At 46.7% G+C, this 12,447-nt stretch overlaps 1 protein-coding gene across 1 annotated transcript; it reads right to left on the reverse strand.

The window, feature by feature from the left end:
- Positions 1-836: 836 nt before the first annotated feature.
- ubtd2 (ubiquitin domain containing 2) lies at positions 837-5,862 on the reverse strand. The gene is made up of 3 exons (XM_003971052.3): positions 5,700-5,862; positions 4,003-4,239; positions 837-2,063 (listed from the first exon to the last, which is right to left on the reverse strand). The coding sequence occupies exons 1-3, from the start codon at positions 5,767-5,769 to the stop codon at positions 1,567-1,569; spliced, it is 804 nt and encodes a 267-aa protein (XP_003971101.2). The 5' UTR covers positions 5,770-5,862; the 3' UTR covers positions 837-1,566.
- Positions 5,863-12,447: the final 6,585 nt, after the last annotated feature.

Here is a 12,447-nt window from a genome sequence, read left to right on the forward strand (position 1 = left end):
TTTAAAGAGGAATTACCTGAGTGTGAATCACTGACTCCATCACGTCACCTCCATCAGGTGGGACGCACTCAGGTTTTTCCAATGAAAGGCCAAAGATCATGACAGCAAGGCGATTTGAGCCATGCCGTCCCTTACGTGGCCCCACTTCCCTATGTGCTGTTACTCATTCTGAACCCTGACCTTTCACATTGGGCGATGTGGAGGGGGCGGGTTAGCTTCCATTATTCTGCGCCAATGACGAGCGGCCCCAAGACGGCCCATTCGCATTGTTTTACACCTTTGTTCCGATTTTGGCTTGTGCCGGCCCGGTGGCACCGCGATCAGGGTGGCTTCTCTCTGAGGGGATCACGTGATGGCGCCACTGCGGTCTGGTGAGGAATTTTTAATGTTCTGCAGCGCATCAAAGAGGGAAGTTCATGAAAAGGAGGAAATTAAATAAAACAAAGGCCTTTCTTCTGCTCGCCTGGATATTTGCGTCCTCTGGGTGCTTGAGATCATGAAGAAAGGGTTCAAATGTTTTAATAGTGACTTTTATAGTGCATTTCTAAATATAAGGTCAGTTTTTTATTTATTCAGGATGAAGAGTTTTGGGGTGGTTTGTTCAAAGTTACCGCCCTTTCCCCTTCTGTACACATTCTTTCAGCCAGTGGTCGGACGTTAACCATCTCACACATTCTTCACTCTTGCCAGTCAGGAAACACGAGTTGGCAGAGTTTTGTCTCCTGAATTCATCAGTTATCTGCACTTCCATAATACGTCAAGTGACTGAGTAACGGCCGCCAGTGGAAGCCTGGATCACGGGATTTTTCATCGAGAGAAAAACAGAGACACGGGAATATAAACAATGTTCAATTTTAATTAAAAACATCCTATTTTTAATCAAAATATGCAACTGTGTTCCTGATGTTCCACCCTTTTACCATGTTAGACTTGAATATATGAACATGAACGCCCATGCTCGCTCTCTCCCTCTCTCTCACACACACACACACACACAGAATTCTTCAGATTTATGACATGCTCTGATTGTTCTGTAAAGCAAAGTGAGATAAAGTATTTAATCCAGCAGCAGCTTGGCAAAACATCCATCAAGGCCCCTCAGGGAGGACGTGCTGCCATCTACTAACGACCAGTACAACATCTGATGCCATTTTGATTCGACGGGTTTTAAAACACTTATGATGACGACTATCTTTTATTTTAGGTTACAATAACCCTGACCCTGTATTCTCCCGATCAGACGGTGCCGACCCGGCTTTGCTGTGCAGCAGAACTTGAAATGCAAATGGAAAACACAGAAACAGCGAACATCAGCGCTACACATCCATCCCATGGGCGGGTCTTTTCTTTCTTTTTTCTTGGTTTCCTGGCAGTTAAAAAGACTTTAAAAAGGTCAAAATTCCAATGTGTAAAACCAAAACGAAAAGTTTTTGTCCGTTAGAGTCATTTTGCTCCAGCACAGCCAGCATGTTTTTCACAAACAACTCCTGACCAGTAATAATGAGAGTTTAAGTGTAACTTAAAAAGAAAAGTCACTTTCCCTTTTTCTTCCCTTTTCACCCTTCTTTAATTCTCCACTCTCATGGGCTCCAGCACCATCTCCACCGCCACCGAGCCAGTGGCCTCTGGCGTGAGTCCCGGGGTCGATTCCGGTTCCGGTGGCGGCGGCTGGCTGAGGATGACCTGCACGACATAGTCCCTGGAGATGTTGAGCTGGTCCAAACGCAGTCTGTCTGTCAGCGGCCTTCCCGAGAAAAACCAGCGCTGGGTCGAGGCGGGAACGCCCTCGTGGCTCTGGAGCCGGCGCTTCATCATGCCCACTGTGTCCGTGGATCGGACCGCCAGGCGGAGGTCGCGACCTGTGGAGAGGCGGAGCCTCAGCTGGCATTCCCCGCCCGCGGTATCGCTGCCGCTGCAGGTGGACGGGTCTGCGGCCCCGGAGTCTGGATCCGAACCGTCCAGTTCCTCGGAGCGCTCTTCAATCATGTTGACGGGAGGCGAGAGGCAGTAGACCGGCAGCTGGTACCGATTCCCCAGCTCATCGTAACACTCGGTCAGAGCTCCTGGAACAGGGAAAACAGCTTTTACCATCAGAATCACCTGAACACAAGCAGATTACTGCTTCATACCTCCCGTATTAAATAAAGATTAATGCCCTGACGCGTCAGGCCAAAGCTTCCTGACTGGACCTGACATTTTTAGGCCCCATTTAGGAAAAAAAAGGGTGCTGTTTATTCACGAACAAAGTGGAACCAAAGAGCTGAGAGGAAATCTTTGTACGTCTGTGTATTCCACTGAAGTTATGATCTCACCATTGTGATTCAGACGCACTATAGAGATGTGTGTACTCAGGGAAAAACAGGGAAATAAATGTGTTTAAATGTCATTTCAGAAGACAGAGCCAACACAGTAGCATTCAAGGGGATTTCAGACCCCTCCCCCAAACACAACATATAAATAGCACCGATATTCGGACCTGAAAGGTGCTGAAACTGGGTTCCAAACCAAACATTTGTTCGACCCCTTTCGACCATTTTTTTGGTCACAATAATCAGGCTGAGCACAGGCAAGAAGAAAGTGAAAGTGTTCTCCCGACAGTGGCGCTGAAGGCCACAGCCCCGATGGGGAGCTTTATGGTGAGGTCAGCATGAGTCAGCAGGGGCCCACAGAGTTCCCCCTCAACGGGGGCCGAAGGCGACTGTGCGGTCAAGGTGAGTGAATGAAAGCATCAGGGCTGCCGGGTCAGAGCCACAGGGCTGCGAGAGCCAGCCACTTTCTTCCCAAGGAGTAAAAAAAAAAGAAGACTTTTGAGTTTTAAACACCAAATAATTACATAATTTTACTGCGATATTCTTCACTGAAGTGGAAAAAGGACACAGCAGACGTATCTAAATCTCATCTGCTGCAGTGTTTAGACGTCTTCCAGGTGGTGCAAATACTTGGCCTGTGGAGTTCCATTAAAACAATTCTGCCTGTGTTTGGGTGTGGGTCCAACAGGATTCCATTTGATCATCATACGTGATCAAACGCTCTTGGAGCATTAAAGATTTTGATTTGCTGGCTCCACAAAATGACTTTCAGCTGTTGCGTCTCTCTTCCCTGCTAACATTTATTGTGCCCACCTCCACCTTATGGAGGAGTTTACTAAAAAAATGTTGAACAAATCTAAGTTTGATCCCACGCAGACCTTATTCAATGACCTTTTTTTGCCTTTGCATATTTTCACAGTGGTCATCAGAGGTCATGACCTCACTGGTAATTATGGTTTATTCCAGTTATGAGAAACAAATGAAACTGAAACACAACCAATAGACGGCAGCACTCCTGAAATTTTACCATGATGACACTAAATGAACAAAACTAGTACACAAAAGTACAAAACTGTGTAAGATGTGTACACTGGAATTTTGTGGCTAAGAAAGTTAATTGTATGCGACCTCCCCAGATCAGAAATCTACATTAGAAAGTGGTTATTTCTGTGTTGTGTGTCTTATTCTGATCCCCAAACCTGGCTTTTAGCTGTTAGACTGCAGTGATTTTAAGTCTCACACGGATACCCACTGTTTCCCTGTCATCACCTAGACTACGGTACTAAATTTCCACTGCTACGTGTCACGGTAGTTACAGGGAGAATTCGGAGCTTTGGCTAAAGATGCTACGTATCTTTCCACTCTGATCTGGATTCTGTCAGCGTCATTGTCAAAATGAGTGGCATTTATATCCATTTCCTGTCAAAGCGGTGTCAGCGCGCTGTCAACTGGCAGCCATTTCACCACCCAGAGCTTCCTGATTTTACACAGACAGACGTGTGCTCATTCGCTGTTGAGAAACCCGTCTGTTATGAGAGGAGTGCTCAACTGTGAGCACGGGGATGACTGTCACACAGGGCGGCACACACAGATTTATCTGTCACATACACATGAAGTCCCTAAACTGGATAACGAGCACAAAATACCCCCTCCCCCCTCCTGGGATGCAGCGCAAATCCAGCAGCACCGTTACCATGTGGCAGTGTGATGCTGGCCCCATCCAGGATGGCCTGAGCCAGCAGGTGATCGTTGCTTTCAAAGGCACTGGCCGCTGCACGCAACGCATCCCAGATCTCCTTCCTGCCCTCGAACGCCGGCGCCGTGTCCCAGAACTCATCTCTCTTGCTCCGCAGCTGGCCTTCAGTCATTGGGTAGTCACTTTTCCATTTAGGCCGCTCTCTCTTCAGGGGCTGGTTGCGCCCCAGAGCCACTGGAGGAAGAGACGAGATTGAAGGAAATAGAAGGAATAAGGATAATCTCCTTTATATTCGAGGAGGACGAAATGTGATAAATTGTGGTTTTATCTGGCAGCATGGGTGACAAAACATGATCACCGGGTTTAGCGTAAAAGGGGACAACAGATACTGGATGGGTTCCACCAGCCACTGGTACATTTCTAATGGATGGTTGGTTTCTGCTTTCTCATCGTCATTCAGTCTAGCCGCCGCTTTTATATTTAACCTATACGCACGAGGTGCAAAGTTTCGAGACGAGACTCCAAAGCCACGAGATTACAGCCCTTCCTCGAGTGTGGGAGGCAAAAAGGGGCCACCACAAAAGATGAGAACAACGTGGTGCCTGCAGGGAAGTTCAGACCTGAAAACAACCAACTAGTTTTACTGTACCCAAACGATTGTGCATTACTCAATCAGAAATAAACATGCCCATGTTTTTACATTAACCTACATTCCAGTTCGTCCTGTTAGTCTATGAGTCACGACTTCACCCATTAGCCTATTTTACTGAACCAACAGCAGTAGGACGTGTTTTTTTTACACTTGTGTCTGTCTTCAGAAGATAATCACGGCTGAAAATGCTGGACGATTCCATGGCCGAGACCATCAGAAAATCACACCAAATCACTTCAACCCGATTAAAATCTCCACAAAGAGGCTTTGAGGTCAAGATTTATGCACACGCTAGTCCTGGTCTCCACACATCAAAAACACAAATGCAATTTGCAGAAAATATATTGACGTGCAATCAGATCTGCATCCAGACAGACATTTAAACCATATCATGCAACTCAAATTGAGGGGGGATGATGAGCGTTGTGCTTTACTTTCTGACTGCATTCACATATAGCTATATATACATTTTTTATAATGTCATCTTCATCCTAAAAGCTGCAGCAGTAAGTTTTGACAAATGCTCCGCCAACTCCGGAGGCAGCGAAACACGCTCCAACACTACTACAGGCAATAAAAACACAAGACCGGGGCTTGGAATTCCAGATAACTGCGCATTAAAACATCAGAAGCTGCCATCCTTGGCCAGACGAGGCTCCATTTAAATCAGATTTCATCACTCAAGTGCGCGTCCGTGCGTGCCAACTGGCGTCTGACCCATATTTGTTACGCAGAAAAGCTAGGAAGCTAACTATGCTAGGCTTTAGCCGGTTAGCTTCGAACAACAGCAAAGAACAAAGAGGCGGCGGCGCTCAGGAAATAGCGCCCGCTTCCTAAAGTCACCCCGAGTCCGCTTTTGTTGCCTATCGAGCCGCTTGTCGGAGCGAGATTCCCGGGGGGAGGCTGCCCAGTCGGGCTCTGTCTGGCTCGGCTGTACGGGGAGCGAAGGGGGGACCTCCAGACAGGACAGCACGCAGGGAACCTGAAGGCAGCCACCGTTACAAAAAAGCGGGGAGGAATAAACGGCAAAAGGCTGAGTTACCTCCGGTTCCGTCCGAGTTCTCGTTTAAACTGCCCGAGGAGTCGTGGTGGCTCCCAACACAGCCACCCATGGATGTTTCGGCAGAGCAGCCCGGGCTAGGTAGCTCACCCCCCGGCCCACAGCTACAGCTACATCCACTTGCCCCCCACCCCCCCCGTTTTTCTTTTTCACACCCTCCCCTTCCCTTCCCCTCTCCTCCCCCTCTCCTCCCCTCCCCTCCTGCCTTCCCCCTTCCTTTCAGGCAGCGGGCACCACCACCGCCTGCATCTGCGGAGGGGGCAGAAAGACCGTGGGACGCGCGACAAGGTGACCGGGTGTCGGGAAGCAGGGGGCGGGAGGACGCGAGGAGATGTGCGCTGTTTTAAAGAACATGTCTTCTGTTGGATGGAAGCATGGTTGGTGCTAAAGAAGGGCGGGGTTGTGCCGTGTCAACTTGGACATGCGATTTATTTTATGTGGCAAATGTGGACACAACCAGCATTGAAACAGGGTGCAGAATTATGCACTTATAAGATGTGGCGATGAAATCTGCTTTGCAGCGAGGCCCAAGTGATTGTGGCGGATGGTGGACGGACTGGTGGCTTTTAACATCCATCAGCAATTTCGGCTCAGTCAAGTCAGACCTGGACCTGGGTGGAAGATCAACTGGTCAGGCACTGGTTTGTGGGGGCAAATGATGACTGTGGGCTCTTGACAGGCAGAGACAGAGCGCCAGTTTGGGTATTAAAATGCTTGAAGGTCAGAGGGTGTGAGGGTTGGAGATTGATGCAACCCAGAAAGAGAAAAAGAGGGAGCGACCTGGAAAAGGGAATGGCAATCATAAAGATGTTTGAGCACTTGAACCAGCATAAACCGCTGACTTTAACTGGGATGGTTATTGTGAAATGTGATTCTCCGGGTTCTTTATCTCTCTGTCACAGTAATATTTATCTTCCAGTTCTAAGCGGCGGCACATGTGCGTACGTTTCCATTCCTCTCCTCTCCAACAGCTGGATCTCTGCTCTTTATTTAAAACAGCGCCTCTTCCACTATTCCGTGTCTGAATTCTGAAGCGTTGCACCCTGTGAACCACATGCACACTCTTCCGCACGCCAACTATCTTTAGAGATGTAATGCGAGAGCCACATGCGCGCCAGCCAAGATAATTTTACAAGAAATGGATGTCTGGAATTACAAGTATTCCCCATTGCGGTGAACTGGAAGACGGTGCAGGAGAGAGGGGGCCCAGGGAGCCCTCTTCTGGGGGCCTAAATGACGTGATAAGGTGCAACACGCTCACGGACGTCTCGCTGTTGTCTGCGATAAAGGTGAAGACGTCGTCTGTGCTTGTCTTCAGACTGAAGAGGCTCTTTGGTCATGTTCTGGTCTGAAGGAGTTGCCCCGGGGAGGCAGAAGGGGGGAGTGATCAATGAGACTTTTTCCAGAATCTCAAAATAAAACAAATGAATGAGCTATGGATGGTAGCCGTGTCGTGTTGTTCACTGTAGTAAACAGTATTGTAGATCTCAGTGCTTCTAGAATAGAGTGCTGATTCCACTCATGCAGGTTAGTGGTTGGTTATAGTGGCCTCTAGCGGTCGGGATGTGTATTAAAACCCTACATCCTGGAAACCCGTCATTAGAAATAGAAAAATAATAGTTTTTTTGCAGTTGAAAGGAGACACATTGCAATTTTAATGAAAACGTGATTTTAAAAAGTCTATAAAATCCATGTACACCAGGAACATAACTGCTGTACAGCAGTTGCAGATTTTCCATCTCTCTTGTGTTCCAGAATATAATCACTCGATGATTTTATAAATATGTGCAGGGTTTCCCTTGACAGTTGCTGCCTGGACTCAGTCCTGTTCTTGCAGGACTTCGCCACTAGATTGAGCTGTGGAGTTTGAATTGTGCAACTTTTTGAAGCGCCTCCAGAGGACCAAGTCAGCACTTTTTCCTTTGCCTTCGTACATCTGCAATAGCGCGGAGATGATGTCAACAGGTACACCACAGAGGGATCCACCAGCCCGTCTCCTTTGCTGCAGCTCCAAGTTCCAATTTCAGACTGGTTAAAAGCTGCTCCTGCAACACAGGAGGCGCGGAGTCTTTCCCAGACCAGGAGAAAAGGCTTTTCATAGACTTTTGAAGTTCGTTATCTGACATTTCCCTCTAATCTCACTGCTGCTTCTCACACTTATCTACCCTTTATGTCTCCCGCCTGTCCCCTTTTTCCTGCAGCCCCTCTCCCCTTCCACCTCTTCCATCACTTAAACAGAGCAGCTGACGTGGGAGTTAATGGGCTTGACATTGATTTGCTCTTAGGGCTCACGTCAGCCTGAAGTGTCCAGTCTTCCATCTGCCATATAATCTATCCTGTGCCGTGGCCCCCGTTTGTCCGACCATTTGAGGATGTCAGGCTGCCCCATCCGTGTGGAAGATAAAATGGCTGGAGGATCCATTGATGCACTGTTATCTTTCAGCCGCTCCGCATTCCTCACATCTGTGTCCCGGGGGAGTGGGGATGTGGGTGGACATGGTCGATGCTCCTTTCATTGATCACCTGTCAGACTCAGGAGTCACATGGAAAGGCAGGTTTGATGGAGCCTGGGAGCACGGAGGGTTTAATCCATTCATGCCGCATCCAAAATATGTTAAATATTGGAAAAATGCAAATATGAATGTCTCCAGATTAAGGAACACCACAGCTGGAAGCGTACAGTCCATTGGTGATGTAAAAGCAATGAGTACGTTTGAGTACAATTCAAATGTTTTTTTTAAAAAAAAGAGTAAAACTCAAAATGCACTGTTCCAAATAATTACACACGAGTTTCAAAACATTTTGTTATCAAGAACTGAAAACTGTCGTTTGTTAAATTAGAAGAATTAGAAGGTCATATTTACTGAAATCAAAAGCTATTTCAATCAAAAACATCTTAACATCTTACATTTTAACACAGGACCCCTTATTTGAGTAGCCTCCAAGAGCTGAGGTTTGGACGTGACCGGCCTCCTGCCCTCATACACCTTTTACTCGAGGATGCTCCAAAGGTTCTAAATAGGGTTGAGGTCTTCTATAATGCCCATAGCAGCCAATGATGCAGAAGTATTCCTTGCAGCACGAGATGGTGCATTGCCATACATGAACATGATCCCTCCCCGTGACTCCGCCACCTCCTTGTTGGAACATGGTGGCTGTCCACCAGCCATCCCCCACTCCATCCATCTGGACCATCCAGGGGTGCACGGCACTCGTCAGTGAACAAAACTGTTTCAGAGTTAGTCTTCATATATTTCTGGGCCCACTGGAGCCATTTCTGCTTCTGAGCATTGGATAACGGTGGCCGAATCGAGGGTTTATGCACAGCAGCAAACCTCTGGAGGATCCTACAGCTTGGTGTTCGTGGGGCTCCAGAGGCACCAGCAGCTTCAGATACTTGTTTGCTGCTGTCTAATGGCATTTTAGCAGCTGCTCTCTTAATCTGAGGCATTCGTCTTGCAGAAACCTTCCTCACTGCGCCCCTGTGTGCTCTGAATTATCTACAAATCTTTTAACTGTCCATGATCACGCTTAAGTTTTCTTGAAATATCTAATGTTTTCATATCTTGTCCAAGGCACTGAACTATTTCAGGCTTTTCAGAAGCACACGGATCCTTTTTCTTTCCTATATTGCTTGGAAACGGTGGTCTGTTTAATAATGTGCAACAACCTTCTTGAGTAGTTCTTAAGTCCCTTAACTGGACTCACCTGTCAAACTAATTGGCACAGGTGTCTGAGATTGATTTCAGTGATGCAAAGAACCCTGAGTTTAACTGACAAACAAAAAGTTTACCTTTGCGACACTTAAACCCAATTTGCATAATAATTTGGAACGCAGTGTAATGCCGACAGACGAGGAGGAGCGCCCGGGATCCATCTCTCCTTACCTTATTTTCTCAGGGCCCGATCCAAAATATGTCCACGCGCAAAATTCATCAGGTCTTGCGTTTTGTGGGAAAAGATCAGAATTATTTTGGATTCAACAGGAAGACAGATGTCTGAGGCATTTGGTGAGAACAACTGGAACAAATTAGAGCTTTGGCAGAAAGGTCTGTTTGGCTAAGAGACAATAACAGGCCTACTGAAAATATAAATGGCTACAAAAGGAGATGGAAATTCCATGTAGCACCTTGTGTGCGTCCCCGTGACGTCAGGCCACATGGGCGGGGCTTAGGTGGCTGACAGTGATTGACACCTGGCGGTGCGGACTCCAGCTCCGAGCGCCAAAGACCTTCGTGTGCAGGAAACGCCCGAGTCCAACCAGACACTTGAATCTGTTCAAAACTCCGTGGACACAACGAGCCGCTTGTGAATAATCCGGCACCTTCTGGCCAAGTCATGGACGGATCTGTGAGGCCTGAATGGACGCGCAGGGAATCATGACCTCACTTGGGCGCATCCATAGAGAGCAGCGGGGGCTTCTACACAACGAGACCTATTTACGCAGCTTGACTCGGCTTCAACGCAGACGCGGAGGATTCGTCTGCATCTGCCGGCGCGTCGCCGGGGTCATTTAAGCGATGCTTTATTGGACTCCCACACGCCATCAGCACTGTAATGTCAACACGGCGGGGCTAAATCACAGCCCCCATTACAGCTGTCCGGTTTGAAGAGACTCTGTATTAAAACATCAACTCGGCCATAATTGCATGAATTACTGCGGCTAGAAAAGGGTGTGTTGACTCCGTTTTCAGAGAGAGAGATGGAGGCATTGGGGAGGCTGGAGCTGACCTCCTCTGACTAATTTTGGGCATGACTGCTGCAGCACCGGTGGCTTCGTCCATCTTATCATTCCAGAGTCTGGCTGTCTTGCCTCTTGTTGCATTTATGTGTGTGTGTGTGTGTGTGTGTGTGTTAGGCAAAGCCCACACACAGTCTTTACTTGTTATGGTAAAGCTCTATTGCGTAAGGATCTGTCCTTGCGTCCAGTTTATCTCACCACTTACTGTATCTGCTCCATAAACACTCTATTCATTGTCAATGTAAACATTTTTTTCCCCAGTGTAACTTCTTTTTTTTTTTTTAAACATATGGTTTAACCCAAATATTCAGTCCTTATGGAGTCTTTATATGAAGTTAGCTGAGGAAGACAGGATGGGAGGAGTACACACCCACAAACACCTACCGCTAAATAATTGTTTTCTTCCGTCTTCCTCGGCAAAATGGGAACTGTAACCCAGGCATATGAGCAGATCACCGTGGTAACACACCTGCAGATACACACAGTTACACGGTTCTTCTTTCATGTCATCTCATACTTTGGGGTTTTTTGACTTGTGACTGTTCCAAGCTGAATCTCCTTTATCTCCCTTTTGGAGTGTTCTTGTTTTTACAGAACTAACCCAGACTTTTGTCACCAGTGTCAGGTAAAGTGAACAGCCAGGTTCTTGGCCGCAGTGGATTTCAACCACCCCGTCTCGCCGTCCTCTGTAAACTGCAAATATTTTAAGCCGTCAGGTTGTGGAAAAATCCATCAGGCCTTGGCAGAGCCCAAATGTCAATTAGTAACATAATAAAATAAACCAGCAGCGTGTCCTGTTTGACAAGGGAAGGATTAAATAGATATTTTTAACCCCCACAGTTCAAACCCCTCTGACCTGCTCCGTTTTCAGGGCTTTAACTCAGATTTTGCTCAGACCTCAGTCCTCCTTGGTGATATGGATGCTATTTCTTCTTTGTGTATGTTTCCACTCCTCCAGGCGATACAGAAATGTGACCACAAATTAAGCCGGGAGACTCCCTGTCACCGGAGGATTATTTGGTTGCAGCGTGAGTCAAATTGGATTTTTGTTTTGGGGCTCCTAATGGATCCTGGCATGATTAGATAATAAAAATCACAGGAGTGATGAGAGCATCAGATACTCGGTGTCAATTAAGCCGAATGGGTCTGTCCTTTCTCTTGCACGCCACAGCTGGCTAAGACGCTGCTAAGTGTCGATCTAATTCTAATTAAATTGAATCGAATGGAGTTTGATGTGGTGTGATTTGATGGTGACAACGGGCCGAGATTGGATTTCTTAGAGTGGGGACATGAAGGTGATGCTCATTATCAAAAGCTTTTTAAAAGGGCATAAAAAGCAAATTCTAAGAGTAAGAACTTTATTATCATTATTTAATGATAGTTTTGCATTGTTTAGCTTCCCTTTGTAAACACCGACCTTAAAATGTAATCCAATTTAATCAGGTCGGAACCCGCCGCGTATTTACATCCCATAAGTCATTTGTAACCTCCTGAGCATCGGGTGACCTTCCACCCGACCCCGTCCCTCAGCCCATTCTGTTCTTTGGCATTTACAAATTGTTTTGCATAACTTACTCTTCAGTTCAGTTGTAAAACAGTGACGTGGTTTTATTGGCTGCAGTGTTTTGAAATTTGATGACAGTTTTAAAGGTTTTTCTGTTTGAGGAGGATTCTTAAGGGATTTTCCTGCATGGCAGTCGAAGTGTGCTCTATTGTTTTTGCCTGGTTTTATTTAGTTTGATTTGATTAGTTTGATCATATTGTTTTAACTTTTAATGCTGCTGCTTTATATAAACCCCCAGTTTTCTAAAATGCAATGTGAAGCAGTTTGAATTGGTTTTCATCAGTCTGGCTGCCCTTTAACCCACATTCAGAGCTCCATTTATCTCACCAGACACCAAAAAATAATTCTATATTTTTTGATACGCCGCAGACTTTGTTTACAATCAATTTCCATGCGGCCCCGGTCGTCCCCGTAACACAGGTGGG

The sequence above is a fragment of the Takifugu rubripes genome, chromosome 15 (genome assembly GCF_901000725.2).
Source record: "Takifugu rubripes chromosome 15, fTakRub1.2, whole genome shotgun sequence".
NCBI lineage: Eukaryota > Metazoa > Chordata > Actinopteri > Tetraodontiformes > Tetraodontidae > Takifugu > Takifugu rubripes.

What these genes read in the sequence shown, in the direction of transcription:
- ubtd2 (XM_003971052.3), bottom strand. Translation starts at nt 5,769, where the DNA reads ATGGGTGGCTGTGTTGGGAGCCACCACGACTCCTCGGGCAGTTTAAAC. An exon ending in GAACTCGGACGGAACCGGAG is followed by an intron (nt 4,240 to 5,699) that starts GTAACTCAGCCT and finishes CTCTTCCTCCAG; the next exon opens with TGGCTCTGGGGCGCAACCAG. An exon ending in CAGCATCACACTGCCACATG is followed by an intron (nt 2,064 to 4,002) that starts GTAACGGTGCTG and finishes TCCCTGTTCCAG; the next exon opens with GAGCTCTGACCGAGTGTTAC.